General features: G+C 30.7%; 1 protein-coding gene across 1 annotated transcript; it reads left to right on the forward strand.

Annotated features, from left to right (window-relative positions):
- Positions 1–1,207: 1,207 nt before the first annotated feature.
- Positions 1,208–15,007, forward strand: Proc (Proctolin). The gene is made up of 2 exons (XM_065501486.1): positions 1,208–1,530; positions 14,753–15,007. Exons 1-2 carry the CDS (start codon positions 1,240–1,242, stop codon positions 14,951–14,953), a joined length of 492 nt encoding a protein of 163 aa, XP_065357558.1. The 5' UTR covers positions 1,208–1,239; the 3' UTR covers positions 14,954–15,007.
- The last annotated feature ends 7,171 nt before the right edge of the window (positions 15,008–22,178 follow it).

A 22,178-nucleotide genomic window follows, 5' to 3' on the forward strand; every position in this document is an offset into this window, starting at 1 on the left:
AAAAGTTGACAATTGAAAAATGTAAAAAGGTCGAAAGTTCGACTTTATAAAAATCTAAAGTTCGACTTTATAAAAATCGAAAAAAGTCGACTTTTTGTTTCATTTATAGAATTCTACGACATACCTATTACAACAACAATAACTATCTAAAGCTGATTTTTATTGATAAATTACTTTAGGTTCATAGTGTATGTTGACGAAATTTAGCCAAAGTTTAAATTAGTCAAGAAAAAAAAATCGATTTTGACAGCAAACCAAAATCGACATCATATTGGCTGAAATTTTAATTCGAACTAAATAATAAAATTGTTTCTTTCCTGTACCAAAAACTATAATTTATATGAAAATAATTTTTTTGTTAATGGCCAAAAATGAAAGAAAAAACGTTTAGGTCAAAAATAACTTTCATATTTTATTATGTCTTGATAGGACGGCAACAAGTGCTAAGCGGATGGTTCCGGTAAAAATATTTACACCAGTATTATGGATGTCATTCATTCAGTTTGTAGGAAAGTTATCATGAAAGTGTATGAAAGTTGCCATGGTTTGGTTTGGATGAAATATTTCATTTTTTTCTTTTCTTTTTCTGCTGTACTCTCTATACGTAGTATACACGCAAACCACCCATTGTAATTGATGCCACTTTTAATTATGTCACAAAGTTATTTTGTAATTTTTCAAAAAAAAAAATTTTGCCAAAAACACCATCACCAAAAAACAAAAAAAAAAAATCCAAAAAAAGTAGAAAAAATAAAAAAGAAATAAAATAACCAGCATAACAACTATTTATAACTATTACGAAATATTAAGGCATTTTTACCAAAACTTAAATAAAAAATCAAAAAAAAAAGAAGCAAAAATATTTAATGTGCACTTAATAATGATTATAAACTGATTTTTTCCTTCACTTCTGTTTTTTTTTTGGATTTTCATTTTTGCAGTAATTTTTTTCATTGTGGTCACGACAACTAACGAAAAGAAGCAGCAGAAAGGAGACAGCTGAGACTCATCTTTAAACAAAAAAACAGAAACAGAAAAAATCATTCTACCAAAATAAACATCAATACTTGAATTCAACAGCAAACGAAAGTGAAATTTCAAAAATTTTATTTTTATTGCTGAGTTGGTACGAAAATAAAAGCATTCAAGCGGCATCATTCACTGCAACTGAAAACAATAACAAAAACAACAGCGGCGGTAGCAACAACCAACAAATCGTTAAACCGGAAACGTAAAAAAATGCATTTCAATAAACTTGGTAGCAGTGACAACAACATGAACCTTTTAACTTCATCAGCATCATCACATTTGGCTGCGTCTGCATTGTCTTCTTCATCGTCATCGTCGCCATCCTCATCTTCATCAGCCACAAAGACAAAAACTACAACACATGGCCTGAGTTTAGGTCTTTGGTGGCTCCTTCTGATGGCTGTTATTTTAATGGCCCAACAACAGCCTTGTGAATGTCGTTACTTGCCCACAAGGTCACATGGCGATGATTTGGATAAATTGCGTGAGTTAATGTTGCAGGTAAGTCGTGTTGCAGCATTTTTTTAATTTTTTATTTTTTGTAGAGAAAATGCAAAACAAAACAATTTTGATATAATAAGGGTGTGAATTAAACATAAAATGAAAACAAACCAATCCTGCTGAACAGGTGAAGGCATATAAACCCATAAATAGTGGTGCTGATGTTGTAAATTCCAAATTGAATTGTAACTCGCATTTGTTGTAGTTTAATCCTACTCAAATTTTGGTTCAAACGTATCTTCATGGACAATTGAACCTATTGCGGTGAATAGTGTATTTTTTAAGCCTATACAAATTGTGAAGCTTTTTGTTTGTGTGCAGATACACCCAGAGTCTCTGGTGGGAATCGAACCTACAACCCTCAGATTGATAGACTATTTCTATTTAAGTTTTTTTTCTCATATTTTCATCCTTGAGTTTCTAAAATTGCTCGAATTTCAATAGGGTCAAAATTTAAAATTCTGAACTTTAGTAAAGTTCCGATAATACATGCATTAAATTTAATGCACTTTGCAGCTGATCTTGAAATATCTTTCCCAATACTGTAAATCTTAAATTATTACAAAATAAAAACTAAAATCATCTCTTAACATTTCCCCAAAAAAACATTATCAAGTAAAGCAAGACATAAATGCAAGTCATAAATTACACCAAAATAAACATGTTAAAATACGCCTTTGCAACACTCCTTGCAACATGTGTGCAAGTAATATTAATGTAAGCTGCTGCTGCCGCAGCTTCTTCTCCCCATAAATTCAATATTAAATTTCAATTAAAGAAACCATCAAAATATTTATGATCACACTTGCCAGCCAGCCAGCACTTTTATATATAAAACTTTAAAAATGAAGAGATGATTTTGCAAGTAGAGCCTGTCGATCACACTTGAGGACGACAAAAGATGATGCGATGAGATTTGACTTGATAAATAAAAATTAGCCTATATAACAGTAAAGAGTTTTTTGATGATTGTTTTTGGCTTAAATGTTTGTACTCGTATTACGAAAAACATAAGAATTCCAATTCGTTATATAAAAATCAACAACAATTTCAGTATTTTTTGTATTAATTTAATGATGCACTACTAAAATTGCTTTTAATTTGTAGCTATTTTCGCATTTTGCGGCAGCAGTTTGTATGTTGTATGTTTACACGTGCTCATGAATATTCGTTTGATTCAACAGGTAAAAAAGTTTTCGAGTCAAGTGTATTTTCTTGTCGCATTCATGTTCTTTCGTACAGTTTTTATTTGTATTTTTGATTTTTGGCGATTTTTGTTTAATAGTGAAATCAAAAATGCTGTTTTTCTTGTTAAACATGCAATAATTTCATCGAATGTTGATGATGAGTATTTTAAATTTATTTCTTAGCCTACAAATTTGCCATAAATGCTTATGTGCAAACGTATAAAAGTAAATGCTTTTAGAAAATTTATCTGTATTTCGTTTCGTTTTGATTTTACTTTATCTTCTTATTTATTGTGGCGATTACTTAACCAAACTGAATTTTCCAAAAAAAAGTATAATTTTAAGCCAAATATTAAAGTGAATGTCGTCTGTCTGAGAGGCTGGCTGGCTGGTTGTTGCAAAATGTGGCATCAATTATATTTAAAAAAACTGGCTAACAAGTGTCAAATTGCTTTAAGAATCTAATGTATACAAATTTAAATTATCAGTGGAGATCTACAGATTTTTGGTTACAATTGGTTGCAAAAATTATTGGTCTAATGGTAAGAATAACAATTTGCATTAGTGTTTTTTAAATTACATGTTAAAAGAATTATGTTATTTATTGTTGGTCTGTCCAAAAAGTGAATGTATTTCTTAGTAGCGTATCAGAAGTAGTCATTTTAATTTGGCGCTACTTTCAATAGCGATATTATGTTTTGGAATAGCTGATGTTTAAGGTCATTTGTTTTAAATTATAAAACTACACAGAGAAAACAGATTCGTATTAGCAACCGAATTTGTTGCCAATCGAATGATTCGGTTGCACACATAGAATTTTTCGGTTCTATCAACAGAACGTCAGTTGATAAAGAAGAATTTTGGTTGAATCAACCAAAGTTTTGTTATAATTTCTAAAAATTGTAGCCACAACTGTAAAATTCGGTTACTAAGGTAGAATCATTCGATTGGCAACAAATTCGGTTGCTAACACGAATCTGCTTTCTCTGTGGACATATTAGAAATTAAAATGCACCTTGGCAGAATGGGACTTTATTTTGGTTACCTGCCGTCATGGCCTAACACTACCGTGCTGTGAATAATGCAACTCTTCGCACATGACTGCATGTAGGAATATACAAGACCCTTGCTGAAAAGCTTGGCCTTTCAATATATGCCATCCATCATACGCCACTTAAATCTAGGGCCAAGTCCCAACCATCACGCCACCAATACCGCCTCTCTAATTCGTTTCTCTCATTTGTTTCGTCAACCTCAACTAGCACAAACATCAGCCATTTAACCAACAACATATTTGCTACCCGAATGGGCCTCTCCAATAAACCAGTCAGGATAAGTCCTTGAGCCATTGGCTCTTTCCAACTTTAGGCTTCATGCAGATCAGGGGTGCCGGTCTCAGATCTTCTAGTCCAGTAGCAATAACATAAAGGTATTTTAGGATCAGCAAGATAGCATGCCAAGGTCGCGTGGAAAATATACACAGAGAAAACAAATTCGTAGTAGCAACCGAATTTGTTGCCAATAGAATAATTCGGTTGCTCACATCTAATTTTTCGGTTCAATCAAATGAGAGTCAGTTGACAAAGAAGAATTTCGGTTAAAGCAAACAAAGTTTTGTTACCACATCTAAAATTTTGTAGCCACAACTGTAAAATTGGATCAGTAAGGCAGAATCATTCGATTGACAATAAATTTGGTTGTTAATACGAATCTGTTTCCCCTGTGAAGTAGTAGTTATGTACTACTTCACTTGCATTACTATTGCCGTATCAGCTCCTGATCTAGACTTTTATGTAATTTGTGAATCGGATTAGATCTTTATCATTAATATCCAGTCGAAAGAATATTGATTTGTCATCGATTTCAACAACTCTATATTTAACGCACTGGGTTGAAAAGAATTTTGCACAATCATCTGGGATTATTCGCTTACAAGGTTCATTTGATTCACCAATGGCAAATAACATTCACTTCATTATCCCTTTTTAGTTTAAACTTTACATCAGGTCTAATTGGAAGTGCAATTCAGATGCTCAACAAAAATAACTTGGGCATCTATGATCGACAACCCACACCGAAAAGAGAGTATTTTTTTGACTGAAATTGAAGATATGAATCCTATATAAGTAGCCAATGAAACCCTTTTAGTCACTAATGTCTTCAGTTATTTACAATATACATCCCACGTAATCAAGAATGAAGCTAATTGACACTTTACTGTCTCTAAGTAATCTATAGTGTAGTCACTTTAAACTTTTTTTAAAGGTACCCACCAGAAGTTATATATTGGAGTGCAGTTGTAACTAAGTGTCGTTTTATAATCCAGAGTTTAGTCTTTGTAATCTTGACTTTTTCCTATAGGAAACGAATATGTTAAAATAACTAGAACTGCTGTGATATAATAGAAATGTGTGCATTCGAATTTTAAATCCATTATGGTATAGCAGACTCCATAAGTGCTTCATTATATTGTTATTAGAAACTAATTTACTTAAAATCTAACTAGTTTGATTGATTCAATTTAAAATTATTATGAAATAGTTTTCAATTTATTTATTTCAAAAACTTTTTTGCAATTACAAACTCAATTGTGTGTAATTCCTTCCTTTAGTTGAGTTTCCTGACAAAACTTATAAAGCAACTAGATAAAGATTTAAAGTTTCCTTCAATCTGCAATAAAATACACACGCAGTCAGTCTCTCGCCCACTTGGTACAGATAAGTAATGAATGAAAACAAATACCAAAGTGAACTTATAATAAAACTTAATGGATTTTTGTCTCTGGCTAAGGTCAAGTTTATGACCTGGATTTTTGCCAAAACATATATTTAACATTTATAATTGTTAAATAACACACATAAAAAACAACAGTTATCTATAACAACTTGAATGTAAATTCAATTACACAAATACGAAAAAGACATTAAAAAATGAGTAAGAAAAAAAAAAAAAAAAGTTTTATGTAAAATAAGAAAACTGAAAAACAAGAAACTTCACTACACAAGAGATAGATAGATGATGGTGGTAAATGACTTTAATATGGTTTACAGTAAATTAGACCATGAAATTCAACTACTGGCAAGTTGTTACCTCGACTAACTCTGCATGAGATTCCCAGGTTTTAAAAACTGGCTTAGATTTCGTTTGCTAAACAAAATAGAAACAAAATTAAAAAATAGTTGGTACTTAAAGAAAATTAATTAGGCACGTAGTTAAGGTGTAATTAAAAATTATTATTATTATTATCATTATTGTAGTAGCGTTAGTTGTAGTTGTAGTCATTTCAAAAATATGTATTGAAATAAATATGATGGTTGTTAGTTGGTTGGTGTTAGTGGTTTATGAACATCGCATCATTAAAATTACGACCCTACCGCAAGTTAAGTTAACTAATGTTGTAAGTTATTAAATAAACAAATACTAGTTGTTACTAGCAACAGCAACAACAACATAAATAGTATTATTACTTAAATCCAAGGTGTGCTCATACTCAAAATAAGTAATAATGTAATAACCATAAGTTATTACCACCAAGTTTTACGATTTTTATGAAGGTACCATCCATCCATGTATCCATCCCTCTATACCCCACAAGTAGTAATAGTACAAGTGGATGTGTAGCATCCATTATCTATTATTTTGTAAACTAACCATGTGGCGCTAAGTGTTCAGTCATAAAATTGTTTTATAATTAAAGTATTTGTACAACTATTAAATGAATAATATTAAATAATTATCATACAATATGAAATGATCATTTATATTTTATTAAATACTATTATTGTTGGTTTTTTGAGTTTTAAATTTGTTCATTCTTTTTTGTATAGCTTTTAAAAATCTTATTTATTTTACCATTAAAGTAAACTAAACATGAATATGTTGATTAGCACAAAGAATTTATTATGGAAAAGAATTACTTCTTTATAGAATTACATATCATTTAAGATTCTAAATTGTATATTGATGCTCTTTGTATAGCGTTTCTCCAATTTGTTTATTCCTTCCAAAAATTATGATTTGTCGAGGTCATGAAAATAGGTAGTTTTTGTGATATGATTTCATTGTTAGATTCCAGTCTCTTTCTGACGAGACATTTCTTCGGGTTTGGAAACAAGAAATATGCATTCGGTACTAAATCCGGAGAATACGGCGAAATAGGGTGTATTTCGTAGCTTTTTCATGTATTTTTGCAATGGAAACTCTACGCTTTTGTGCAGCCGATTGTGATCAAACGCAGCAGCCTTCTTGCAGAAAGCTTTCTCATACAAAAGTGATCATTCAAAATTAAAACCATTGAGCCATGTGAGATGCATATTGCTTCACCGATCGTGATGCAGATGTGATTTTGTTTCGGGTGTAGAGACCTCAACTGGTTGTCCAGAACATTCAGCATCTTCCGTGCTTGTACGAAACAATGAAATTCAGCAATCCACTTTTTGTCATTCCGTTTGTAATTTCCACATTTTTCATTTGCGACCCCATAAAGTATATATATTCTGGATCGTTATAGATAGCGGAATCGATATAGCCATGTCCGTCTGTGTGTTGAAATCAACTTTCCGAAACCCCCAAATAACTTACATACACGATTCATACATCAATTTCTCCGAAATTCTTCCGACTCGGTCGCTATTTAAAATCGAGAAAATCGGTCCACAAATGGCTGAGATATAAGGACAACCTCGATTTTTGACCTATATCTGGATTACTAAATCATTAATATAGACAATATGGATATCTAATGATAGATATTTCAAAGACCTTTGCAATTGCGTATATAAGACCATAGTAAGTTGGACATACAATGGGTCAAAATCGGAAAAAAATATTTTTAACCCGAAATTTTTTTTCATCAAAAAATTTTTTTTTGTCATAAATTCTTTTTCCAAAAAAATTAATTAAAGAAATTTAAAAAAACTTTTTTTTAAAAAAAATTAAAAAACAATTTGAAAAAAAAAATTTTTTTAAAAATTTTAAAACATTATAAAAAATTTTGATTTTGTTTAAATAAAAATATTTAAAAAAAAATATTTTTTTAAGTATAATTTGGTGAAGGGTATATAAGATTCGGCACAGCCGAATATAGCTCTCTTATTTGTTGTCATTGAAATTGATGGTGCAGAGTTCCAGTAGTATGTCCCCATCCATACTGTGAAACATTTGCTGCAAAACATTTAAGTTTGTTGATGAATGGGGGAATGGGAAAGGGTGCTCTGTTTCATGTACATGAAGTTTTTGTTGAATGTCATCCACATTTATTCGTTCATATTCGTTTTGTACAGAAATGTCAAAACCTGAAAAGCAAAAGCTTCACTGTGTGGACACGAATGCAGTTTCAAAAGAAAATTTAAAAATGTTTTGCAGCAAATGTTTCACTGTGTGGACCGGGAATTTTATCAAGCTTAGCCTTTATTTGAGTGATGTTTTTTTTCTGCACAAAATAATGCAGACGAAAATCACTTGTTTCCTATTTCTCCTCAAGCTACGATTGATAGCAGACTACGAATGGATGTCAAACACAAACTAAATGAATCAATTTGTTCAAATTTTGTCAGGAGTCACCTGACAGATGACTGTTGACAGGAGCTGTGTTGCCCTTTCAGTTAAGAGCCGGGAAATTCAAATTCCAAGAAGGAAAGGGAACTGGCATATAACTTGTGATGTGACAGCTTTCTTGAAATGGACTTGTTACTAATTTGTCCAACTTTTCATATATTTATGCCAGTTAAGTTACTAGATTATTTAGAAATGTACTTCTGTTAACCGTTTCAATGGAGTCCTTGAAGAGGTCAGATTTTGGGTGTCCCAAAATTTTTCAAGATTTAAATCTCACGATTTTTTTCTTAGATTGTTATTTTTTTAAATGATTTATAAAGTACACATGATAGGCTTTTGTTTGGCATATATTCAATCTTTTTTTCCATGACAATTTTGCATAAATGTGGCTGAATCAAATAACCCCATAAATATAAATTTAATGGTGTTAAATCACACGATCTAGAGGTCTAATTGTGATCACCGAAACGAGGGAGTACACGACCAGAAAATGTGTAATGTGGCACTCTTTTGTTGAAACCACATGTAGTCCATATCAATATCATCGAATTTATTCAGAAATAACTCTATTATCATGATACCATATCGAACCAGTAACATTCTCTGTTTGACCAGCCCAATTTTAAAATTTTTGAAAATTTTTCGACAATCACATACATGTGGGTTCTCATGAAACCCAAATACGCCAGTTTTGAGAATTGACTTAGCCCTCAAAGTGATAAATAAGTTTTCATAATAGTCCTCCAAAATCATAAACTCTTTAATTTGAAAGCAACTTACAATATAGAATCTTTCAGTTTCAATTTCTTTAAAATTAATTGATTCTTTTAGATCTCAGTTTTCTAATTGTTAAACGTGTTTTGGTCTATGTGTTTTTATTTGAAATACTGCAGTCATTACCTATATGATTCGAGGCTGTATTTGAAGATGATTATGATGGAGTATATATTTTGAATATCAATTACAAAATTATAACTCATTTAAAGAATTAAACCCATATCACAGGGACAAAATCAGAAGTAATGATACATAAGAAATCGACATTTCATTAAAGCAAAATCTTTAAATAACATACTATCAATGCATCCAAAAAGAAAAGTTGGACCGAAGAAAATAATGAACAAAAACAGTGATCTGTTCAAATGAAACTGGCATATTATTGAAGTGGTCACGGTTATATGTTTGAACAATGAGAAAGTATCTCTAGTACGACTATATTTTTAAAAATAATTTACTATTAATCCCAACAATAAATACGATTCCTATTAAATTATAATTTAAACAAAACTAATCATCGCTTTAGTAACAACTAAAAATAAATCAAAACATAAATATCCAACTTTGCAAATGCATTTCAACAAATTTGTTTAACAAAATATTTTGACAAGTGTTAATTTCTTTATGCATATTTATTTAAAACGTGTAAGGCGAATTAATAGATTATTATTAAGTTTTCAACACAAATTTTAAATACATATGTATGTAGTAGCAAACAATATCAGTATAAAATAATATGTATTTAATTTTCAAACACTTCACTGATTTCATTATGAATTGTTTACTATTTTGTTTTAAGAGGTTTTAGGATTTCTTCTTTGTTTTTGGTGTGTGTTAAATATAGAGTAAAATTTAACTTAACTTAAATATGATTAATGATTCATGTCAAATGGTAGACACTTTAAAGTTTTATACAAAATTGTGTAATGCCAATGGAGAAGATTTTACTTATTAGCGGGGTTTTTTGGTATTTTATTTTTTTACATTTCTAACATCCCATTAAAAAAACAAGTATTTGTAATAATAGAAACAAAAACCAAAACAAATTTTTAATTTAATTTCTTTCAAACAAAGCGTTGAAAATTCAAAACCGTTTTGTTTTCATCTTGTTTAATTTAAATCATTGGTCCCTGCCCAATGGGCAAAAAAAAACATGGATGTTTTATTGTTAAAGTTTATGTCGAAATCAAAAATAAGAAATTAAATAAATGATGGCATCAATATGTCAATAACTTATAACTTTTACTACTTCAGCATGTCTAAAAGAAATACTTTTACACATATTTCTGTTATGCAAATTTCTGTTTGATCACTTTGTGGTTGAATAAAAATCTATGATGTTTTACAGTTTTAAATACAAAAGAGACAGTTTTCAATTAATTTCAATTGCTTAGATAGGTAACTGTTTAACATTTATAATGAAATATAGCCCCTTAACAAGCAGTGTTCACAGCTACTAGATTCCGCAGTTGAGCTAGCGAAATGTACCTTAGGGCACTGCTACACGTTCAATATATATTGACCGCGATCCAGTATTGTGATATTTATTGAACGTGTAGTATTGATGGATCGCGATCCAAATCGCAGAATAACCTAATTGTGCGTGATCCATTACAATGGATCGCGATCCAAATATCACAATATATATTGAACGTGTAACAGTGCCCTTAGACCAATTCATCGATCACAATTATATTCCGAACATATCGCTTTTGCTGTCCTACAATAGTCTTTGTGGAGAATCTCGTTTATAAGGTCTCCTCAGAATCGTAAGGTTATATCATGAAAGAGGTACAAATCGATAAATTTCCACTTCTAGGAAAGAAGATCCAATCTTTGCCCCTGTCTTCGTGATCATACGTTATTTACACAGCCTTATTTAAAAGCCCTAGATAAGACCGAGATCACAAATTTTATAACACTGTATTGGTCCGAAAGTCTGAATGACTCTTCCGTCCATGACCATGCAATATAAAAACCACATCCTTCGTCTTTGAGCCATCAGTGAATACATGATATGGAATCTTATGGCGGGATTGTCACATCCAATTTTGTACAGTTGCGATCATCGTACGAGAACCTCTGTCGTAGATAGATCAGGGAGTACAGTGGTTAAAATGTCCGGGATTTCACCGAGACCTTCGCATGTCGACATTTAAGTCAACCAGTTCATCATGGTAAAATGAGTCTTTGAGAGCGTGGTGTGTATTGCACCTGTGCCAAAGATCATAAGACTACGATATTGATTTTAGAGAAAATAACTTCTGATCTGTTTGTGAGAGCTTTAAAAGCACACAATTTTACCGGAAACTTAAAACCTTCATGTAACTTTGATTAAGTGTCAAAAAATCTATTTACCTTTGACTTGTTGCAAACTCCTCCTCATAAATACTTTCTTACAAATATTTGTTTAAACTTTTAACCCAAACTGCTAAATAAACAAAATAGCTCCTTAAACGAAAACAGAAAATATGTTTTTTAACTTGTAATACAAACTGACATTTTAACAGCACAAAATTAATTTCGTTTTTATTTGTTTCTTTTCAAAGCACAAGTGAAAGGAATATCACTTGGCACAAATGGAAAGCAGCAGCAGTAAAGAATGCATTCATTCTAGAAACAAACTTAACACAACTAAAACAACATTTCAACCAGCATAAAATTGCGTCCACTCTTAAACAGTAATTTTGTTTAAAACTTTAATTTGTTTATTAGCAAAAAAGAATTTCGATTTCAGTTCTCTGTTTTATACATATTCGTTTGTCTGAACGTACTACTGCCACAATTCCATTTAAAAACGCTACTAAGTACTTAAACTCTACACGTAGCAAGTAAAACGTAACGCAGATAAAAATAAAACTGAAAAACATTATAAAATTTTTGATGAATCTGTAAATTTACACGAATCTGTTTTCTGTGTGTTTTTTTATGAATGAATAAGCTTAAATACGCCTAAAAATTAACCAACGTGTCAAGAAAATGTGGTTTTCAGCATTTTAGTTTTAATGTTGTTAAATAATTTAATTCACATAATTTGTACGGAAAGCGAAAATGAAGAAGAAAATGAAAATTGTTAAATTTAGCCAAGATAAAGAGAAGAAGTAGAAGGAAAACTACAAGTTGCGTGGCCTGGTGATGGCAGCGTGGATTAAGCTGATGATTATGACGAAGTTGTAATTGTTGATGAAGTGATGTGAGTTTGTTTTTTTTTCTCAGTTTCTTTAGAAGACTGAACGAAGTCTGTCTATTTGTCTGTGAGTCTAAATAAGAAGAAGTTGAATAGACGACAACGTAGAAGTTAAATATTTTATTACTAATGTAATAATGAGTATTTTGAGTAATAGTAACAACATGTTGCAATAAACTTATGCTTATTTTACATACTCCACTCTAAGATGCATGTTTTTAGAGGTGGTTGGTTATGCGATGGTGGTATGAAAAGCATTTAATTGGGATTTAATGGTTTTGTAGTTACATCTACATTTATTAAGCTAAAATTGTTTTTTTTATTAAGGAAATTACCTAAATTTCTTTTGTTATTTCAATTGCTGCAAACCGTTATGGTGACTGCTTAAATGTCTTTATTACTGAAATTTATTAGTCTTGCATATTTTCATTGGCGTATACGCCACACATTTTATTTAATATTTCAATTTACTAAATGACTGAATGTGTAGACAGCAGATCTTAGAATAATCTTGATATAGAATGAGTGTGTTGATAAATTCGAATTTAACTAGCACATACAAAACCCAAATTTTTTAACATTGATCATGTTACAGTCAACATAGCACTGTTAAGCACTTAACAGTCGTCATAAATGAATTATAGCACATAAAATATATCTGAAATATGTATGTATCTGAAATAATTTCAGAACTATAACAAATAAAAATATAAATTTCTGATGTGAATCAGAAGTAATATTGGAATTTAAATAAATTTGAGTTTTTTGAAAACAAATGCTGGAGAGGATTAGTTACCATTTTGGAAACTAGGTGAATGGCTCACTGTAGTATGCGAAATATTATAGAAATATTGGTCCTAAGGGGTACTTATGGGAACTGTAATAATGGGATAGCTGAAATAATCTTGGAATTTAAATAAATTTGAGTTTTTTGAAAAAAAAACATGAGAGGATTTGTGACAATTTTGTTAACTGGGTGTATGCTTCGCATATTACACTATATAGAAATGTTGGTCTAAGGGGTACTTGTTGGAACTGTAATAGTGGGATATCTGATAGAATCTTGGGATTTGAGAAATTTACATTTGAAAAATTTTATTTTTTTAAAAAATTTTCTGGAGAGGATTTGTGACCATTTTTGGAACTGGGTGAATGCTTCACATATTACACTATATAGAAATGTTGGTATAAGGGGTACTTGTTGGAACTGTAATAGTGGGATATCTGAAAGAATCTTGGGATTTGAGAAATTTACGTTTGAAATTTTTTTTTTTTTTAATTTTTCTGGAGAGGATTTGTGACCATTTTGGGAATTAGGTGAATGGTTCGCATACTGCTAAATACAGAAATGTTGGTCTATGTGGTACTTGTTGGAACTGTAATAGTGGGATAGCTGAAATAATCTTGGAACTTTCTTTCAAATTAATTGATTAATCTGATTTGGTTAATCAGAAACGTTGATTAATCGATTAGTCGGTATATTGATTAATCACAATGTCTGATTATTCGATTAATCGTACATCCCTAGTAAAATGTAGTTTTTGGCCAAACGTAAAACAAGCCTCGCATTATAAACCTCTTAATAAAGAGCCTACTTAAGTGTTGACATTAAAAATAAAGAGGAATGAAAACGTACCAGCAAGTAATTTGACAAATTTTCATTTAGATGGTCGACAAGATTGTGGTCAACAATACAAAACAAAAAAATTAAAAACACCAAGTTTTATATTTGGAAATGTCTGTATATGTATTTAGCAACAGATGCTTTCAAAAAAAAATTATTTAAATAAACATCCATGTTTTTGTTAAGCCAGTATATGCAGCAAATAATCCTACTACAATACAAGCCAAGTTTAACTCATTCTATTACACATAATTTGTATTATTAACATAATTATTAACCAAGAGCCAACTAAGTACTAAGTTAAGTATGTAGTAGTCGTTGTAGTGGTTGCGGTTAAAGTGGAATTAATTGTAACTGAATACTCGCGTACATACGATATTTTGAGAGTAACAAACAAAAGTCTAAGCGTATTTAAGTAGCAATCACTACCACTAACTGGGGTTTCAATTTTCAAAACAAATCTGTGAAATACGAGTATTTATTTAGATTTTGCGAGACTTGCAACATGTTGATGAAACTCACATTTAAATCCCTCCACAAAACAATAAAACGAAAATGTTAGTAAAAAGTCTTTAAAAAAACAAAAAAAAAAAAACAGATGTTAAGAAAAATTAACATACTGGCTTACTATAATTTGTGAGGAAAATATTTCGCATTTGTTAGGGAAAATTATGAAATTTAGAGAAGCAGCCAACAACAATAACCATAGCCAGCCAAATTAAATAAAAGTAGACAAAAATGTTAATTTCCCACATATAAATTTGTACCTAATTAACACTTTAGTACTCCTACTCGTACCTTGGGTTTTATATCATTTGCTTTGACTTGTACTCTGCAGCTGCCACAAACCTGTAAACTAATTTCAATTATCTTTTTGTTTTTATCTTTTAGATCTTGGAATCCAGCAATGAAGATGGTGGAGCCCAACAGCGACCACCAAATGAGGCAAATGGCAATACTTTGGCAGCCGCTGCTGCTGCAGCCCAACGTGCTAATTGGTTGAATAAATTGGGCGGCAATATGGATAATATGGATGTACCCAGGAAATATAATGCTCCTCGTGGCATTTACGATAATGGACGTTACTATTAAATCCCATATTTAGCCGAGAGAAAAAAAAGTAACAAATGAAATCAGCCCAACAATGAAATAAATGAAATGACAAACTATCTATCAAAGCAAATAGATGTTTTAAAAATGTTTTTAATTTTCCAAATAATAATTTCGAAATTATGCAAAATATATGTGAAAAAGATACACCACCAAAATAATTCTTAAAAAGTTTATTTATTAAAGCATAGAAAAGAAATTAAAAATGTCAAATAATGTTAATTATTATTATTATTATGATTTAATAAAACGTTTTATTTAAAGGCTGTTTACTGTAAAGTTCCTATAATCGCATAAAAATCAAATTAATTTACGAAAATATTGTCAATGTAAAAATTAACAAAAAGTATATGAGATTCCTTCAAATATATTTCAATATTTAGTGCCCCATTTCGTTTTACATTTATTATTTTTGTTCATTTGAAATCGTAAAAGCTTCTTTATAATAATTGGGGATTTTAATAAATTAAATAATATTTAAATAAAAATCAAACTATTCAATGTTTAAACATGTATGTGTCAAGAAAAATGCTAAAAATTAAATAAAATTTCAAAATAATTGTAACCTGAAAACAATAATTTTTATGTAGCGAAAGTATATACAATTCATATAATAAAATTATTTATTTAAAACAAACAAACAAACACTATTATATACAATACATATACGAGTAAATAAATGTAATTATTAAAACACAAAAACAAACATAAAATCGATATTTAAAATAAATAAATAAAAACATCTATGTATAAATAAAGAATAATATAAAATGCAAGATATTTTATTGGAATGAAATATATTTGAATATTTTACATTACAGTCCAAGAAAGAAACAGAGTAAAAGATTACAACAAAAATATCTTCCTCATTAAAGGTAGCGTCACACATGACAAATATTTGACGAAAAAGACGTAACCACTAAATAAAATACATTTGAATTCTTTTATTTATTTCAAAAACTTATTTTACTTAGGATGATTCAAAACAAAAAATTGAGTTTTATTTTATTTGATGCTGTTTGATCTTACAAAACACTTGTAAGAGTAAACACGTCAAACTAATTTGTGCTAAAAAAAGTGGTTACGCTTTTTTTAGCAAATATTTGCCGTGTGTGACCCTACCTTAAGACACCTAATTTCCCTTATGCAACAAAATAAAATTTGGGATATAAACCAGTTGGAATGGTTTGTCTAGCGATTTAAATGTAAGTTATTGTAACCATAGCCAGATGTTATGTTTTATAATTTCTTCCACCTCTACTACATTTGCACTAATTTAAACACAACTTTCAGTTGATTTTAAAATCGAGATGGTTGAGATATAGAAAAAACCAGGAAAACCTCGATTTTTTATCTATATCTGGATTACCAAGTCATAAGTGTGGTTACGTTTTAACCTTTTCAAAACGTTGGTTTATTTCCTTTAAATAAACCGGATACTTTTGATTGCAAATAAAAGCCGTTTAGTAGTTTGAAAATTGTAACAACTATTTATTTATTTAAAATGTACAACAACAGAATTAAATAGTCACTCAGTGTTTTTTATACACGTTTATAAATTCGCTGAAATACAGACACACTTTATAATGTACACGAATTCACTTGAAAAATACAGCACACTTTGAGGCACTCAGTTGATGTTTTTTTCACCTCTGCCACTATTTATAACATTGCCATCTGCACTCTAGATTGTTCTTTAACTGTCAAAGCTCGTATATTCTAGAGCTTTCGAATACACACGCCACTCTGGTAAACTTTCTACAATGTTCTTTAACTGTCAAAGCTCGTATATTCGAATTCGAATATACGAGTCGCAGTAAACATTCAGCGTTGCCATACCTACGATCAATGATCAACTCAAAGCTTTATTCAATGTTAATAATGCCCACAGATATGTTACAGTTTGAGAGCACTGCTTTTTGAAAGCATTATGTAACTTTAAATCAGCCGTTAAAATCGTTATATTTGAATTCAAGTACAATTTCGTAACAATATAGACAATATGGATATCTAATGATAGATATTTTAAAGACCAACGACGTATATAACGTCATAGTAAGTCGGACCTACAATGGGTCAATATTGGGAAAAATATTTTTTCACCAAAAAATTTTTTTTTTTTCATAAAATTTTGTTCACTAATAAATTAATTTTTTTTAATAATTAAAAAAAAAATTGGGTAACATACGAATTGAAGCATAACCAAATAATTACTTGCCATGAAAACTGAATTCATTATGATAATCCGAAGTGTAAGAGATCGTATGTGAAACCAAAAGCCAAATGTCCATGGCGCTAAAGGTAATTCCATGTATTTGGTGGAAGCAAAAGGGTGTTATCTATTATGAGCTGCTGAAATCTGACCAGACCATCACAGGGAACCTGTACCTGAACCGAAACATTAAACCGTAATATTCCATTATGATAACGCACGGCCACATTATGCAATACTTGTTAAAAACTATATCAAATAAAGTGGTTGGGAAGTTTTATCTCAACCGCCTTATAGTCCAGCCCTTGCCCCGTTCGACTACTATTTGTTTTGATCGATGCAGAATTCACTTTCTGGGATACGCTCCACTTCAGAACAGAGTATTCGAAATGGGCTTGATTCGTTCTTGGCCTCAAAAGATGAGCAGATGTTTGGCTCGGAATCCATTGTTGGCAGAAAAATGAGAAAAGGTCATAGCTAACAATGACCAATACTTTGAATAAATTTATATTGAATAAATGTTAAAAATTTGAAAAAAAAAATTCCCCATTTTTAAGTTACAAAAATTTTGGTTAGAATAGCAATTTGATGCAGGATGTGATTCATTAACAAATAATAAAATTAAATTGACATAAAACAGTTATAGCTAAGAGCTAGGAGATTTACATTAGAGACTCTTTTTACATTTTATTTGTGGCATACAAGAATTTAACAAAAATACGTATTTAATATAAAAATAAACCTTTTTCAATTACTAAAGCTCTAGTAACTCACTTTACCCCAAGAGTGAAACAAAAACGTAAGTGAGACTCTCCAATATACATAGATGCATTCAATAGTTTCAAATTAACTTCTTTAAAATGTATAAAAATCATGAATGTTACAGCGTTAGTGTTGTTACTAAAGTCGTTATTATTTATATCTTTTCAAACTAATTTAAAAACCCAATTACTCTTAAAGCACACACTCACTCACTCACTCAGTCCAAACATAAATAGTTTTCTCACTACAAAATAAGAAGACGAACGAAAATAAGACAGCAACAACAACAACTTTTACCACCTGATTTTTTGCGGATTTGGGTTTGGAGCGTACCAAAAATAAACTGTAGTATTCAGGGTTTGAAAGCAGTATGTATATCAGTTAGTGTGGTCAGTTGCTGTAACAAGTGTTTTTTTTTGTAAATAAAGTTTTTAAATTTAAGATTTTTTACGAGTCCATATATTGTTGCTGTTAAAGCTAGATGGATGGATGGCTGGATGAATAGTTTGCTGGATGGTTGTTGCTTGGTTGGTAATTTTATGTGCAGATGAGTTGAACGTACAAATAAATATATTGTATGAGTGTGATTGGTGTGTGATTTAACATGTTAAACTGCAGTAATTCGAATGTTGCATACACAGTTTGAAGATGATTTAATTTTGTTTTTATTTTCCTTCTTTAGTGTTACATCATGTTTGTTTTTATTTATTTTAATATTTTTTATTTCAGCCTTAAGTCACTGCTGGATGCATCAGCAAATAAACCAAAGTGAATTAAACCAAACCAAAGCAAAGCAAACTAAACCAAATCATTCCTTTCCTTTTCGAAATTGTCTAGGAGGGATACAAACAACCCATATTGCAAGTTTTTATTTTGTGTTTTAATTTGTTTGAGTTTGAAGTGAGAGTTATAAATTTAAAACTAGCTTTGTAACCGTCGTAGTATGAAATAATTTATTTGGCATACCTGCCCCAATGACCCATAATATACAAAAATATTGTAGCATTGCTAATAAAAATATGATTTAATGGGTTTAAATGAATTCGCAGAATCATCGATATTTAGCAATAAGTAATATAGTATTAATTCAAAATTACATAGATCTATTATTTACATAAAATTTTAATAAAATTTCCCACGACTAGCAGTTTATTAGATATTCTTTAATAAAACTTTTGAACAACCAGTTGTTACACTAATACGGCAGAACAGTATTATGATCCTAAACAGTGCACTGTGGAACGAGTCAAACAATGTAGAATGATAAATAAAAGTCATAAGAATGAGTTAATTTTTTGAACGCGTTTTTTATTTTTAATAACTTTAATGTCATTTTGAAGGGTACATATCCAGTCATGTATTCTCACTTAGGTGGCATTTAGGCTTTGATTTAAAGTCATGTCTTTTTTTTGTTTCTCTTTTAAAACTCCTACGAAAATCCCCTAGCATTTATACGATGCCTTTTTTTGCATGTTTGCCTTTTTTTGGCACCTAATCGTTGCAACAACCAATCAGAAAAGAGCTCAAAGCTGAATATCAAAAAAAGTCTTGAAAAACAGAAAACTTGCCTTTTGTTTAGACGCCACAATTTGTTAGTACAAAAAAATACGCATGATTTTTAGTCATGACTTAAAGTCATAATGTAAATGCCCCCTTAGTTATTGAACATTGTAGTACAAAAAAATTTTTTTTTGCTTCGAAAATGTCAAATTTTGTACCAACAAAAGTTTTGCTTTACTTCTTTAATTTGAAAAAAAGTACCGCTGAAGCACACCGATTGCTCACCAAAGATTATGGTGAATGTGTTCCATCGGTTTCTATATGCGGGAGATGGTTTGTTCGGTTCAAAAGTGGTGATTTTGAGACGGAAGATAAAGATCGCCCAGGCCAGCCAAAAAAGTTTGAAGACCAAGAATTGGAGGCATTACTCCATGAAGATTGTTGCCAAACTCAACAAGTGCTTGCAAAATCATTGGGATTCATCCACAAGCAGGGAATACGAATTGAAACTGAGAGACCTTGAAATCTATTTTGTATGTCTGAAATTCGATTTGAACGCTATAAAAGAAAATAATTTTTCCATCGAATCATTACTTCCGTATGTGAAGCCCGGCCAATTGGGTAATTCTGTGTATTTGGTGGGACTAAAAGGGTCCTATCTATTATGAGCTACTGAAATCTGGCCAGACCTTCACAGGGATCATGTACCGAATGCAACTGATTCGTTTGAAGCGATCATTGACCGAAAAACGTCCAGAATATGTGGCCGGACATGAAACCGTAATATTCCATCATAACGCTAGGTCACATGTTGCAATTAGGGATGCCAAACGGGACTGGGTTTTACAAATCCCGGGACCCCGGGATTTTTCGGGATCCCGGGATTTTTCGGGACTTTAAGTAAAAATATAACAAATCAAAAAATAATGCATTAAATTAAAATAAATGGTCCATGATTTCCCCTAGCTCCATACAATTGTCCCCCGGAGTACTGTTGAGCAGTCATAAATATGTTGATTATGCGGTAATCCTTATATAATTTTGCACAAAATAAGATGTAAGTACTCTGAAATTATACTGTAGAGTACTGCGGAAATCGGGATACATTTGCCCCTAGTCCCCTTCAGAAAATAACTTTAACATAAATTTCGTAAAAGTATAAATTGTGTAAAAGCCTGTCAATGCAAGGGAGACGTGCTGCTCCCTGATTCAAATGAAAAAATGTGGCTGCGTTTGGATTTGAAGCGAGATTAGTATTATAAATATGCTGAAATTTAGCTTTCTAAGTATTTTGGGTGCTTCATAAATCTTCCTAAAATATCAAAAATTTCATATATTTCGGGATTTGTTAATCCCGAAAAATCCCGGGATTCTTTTTCACAAATCCCGGGATTCGGAAAATCCCGATACCGAAAAATCCCGGGATTTTCGGGATCGGGATTTCGGGATTGGCATCCCTAGTTGCAATACCTGTTAAAAACTATTTAGAAATAAATGGTTGGGAAGTTTTGCCTCATACGCTTTATTGCTCCGTCCGACTACTATTTGTTTCGATCGATGCAAAAAGTTCTCTCTGGGATACGCTTCACTTTGGAACAGAGTATCCCATATTGGCTTGCTTCGTTCTTGGCCTTAAAATATGAGCAGTTCTCCATATGTTGTCAGAAAGATGGGAAAATATCATAGATAACAATGGCCAATACTTTGAATAAATTTATATTGTGTAAATATTTCAATATAAAAGCTAAACATTTTAAAAAAATCCACATTTTTATGTCATACACCCAATATATTAAATACAATTTACTGTAATGTTTAGTTATTTAGATACAAAGCACCCAAAAACGTATTAAAATACCGTATGTATCTCCTAAACTGTCGAATTTCCAAATGTTAGTTTGGCCGTTTGGATCAATCAGATAAAAACTAAATATTTGTAAGAGGTTTCTCTGCATTCATGACCACTATAGAAGAGGATTTATTTAAAACAATTATAGAGATGTAAAAACATAATCGCTTTAACAAATCAAATGAAAATGTTAAGTAATGCAATAGTGTTAAAAATCGATTAAAAGTGTGACCAAAAAGAAGACACGGATGAAGGAATTAACCACAAAAAACTATAGACTACAAAATCGTTTAAAATTGCAAATAAATTATACTACTAACTTTGTTATTTTCAAGCTAAATAAATACAGTTTATGAATCTTATAATATTACATTATTGTTTAAAAAAATATATAAGAATGGTATATTCGGCTGTGTCGAATTTTATATACCCTTCACCATTATAATACTGATATCGATTTTTGTATATTTTGTATTAAATCATTTATTTTGAGCAGATTTTGCCTATTTTCAACACCAGATTTTGTATGAATAGCACTATTCTACAGACATTTATGTAACATCGAGCCATATTCCGGAAGTAATTTGAATGGGAGCTGGGAGAAATCATGGACAGATTTTTACAATTTTCATTAGAAATTCTTATTTTATAATAGACAAAATTTCAATGTATTATCTGCAATATATTTAAAAAAAAATCCAAAAAAATTTTAAAAATATTAACTTTTTTGGAGGTTGTATAAATTTTGGGTCCATAACTATGGTTCTATTCTATACCAAACATTTCTGATCAACAATGAGGCCCTATCATTCCTTCTACAGATAGACACATGTACGGACATAGCTAGATCTTGTCAGAATTTTATAAGAACCCAGAATATATAT

Source organism: Calliphora vicina, chromosome 2 (assembly GCF_958450345.1).
Source record: "Calliphora vicina chromosome 2, idCalVici1.1, whole genome shotgun sequence".
Lineage (NCBI taxonomy): Eukaryota > Metazoa > Arthropoda > Insecta > Diptera > Calliphoridae > Calliphora > Calliphora vicina.

Excerpts from the sequence above, each read along its gene's own strand:
- Proc (XM_065501486.1), top strand. The coding sequence starts at position 1,240 with ATGCATTTCAATAAACTTGGTAGCAGTGACAACAACATGAACCTTTTA. Across the intron at positions 1,531-14,752 it reads TGCGTGAGTTAATGTTGCAG|ATCTTGGAATCCAGCAATGA; the intron begins GTAAGTCGTGTT and ends TTTATCTTTTAG.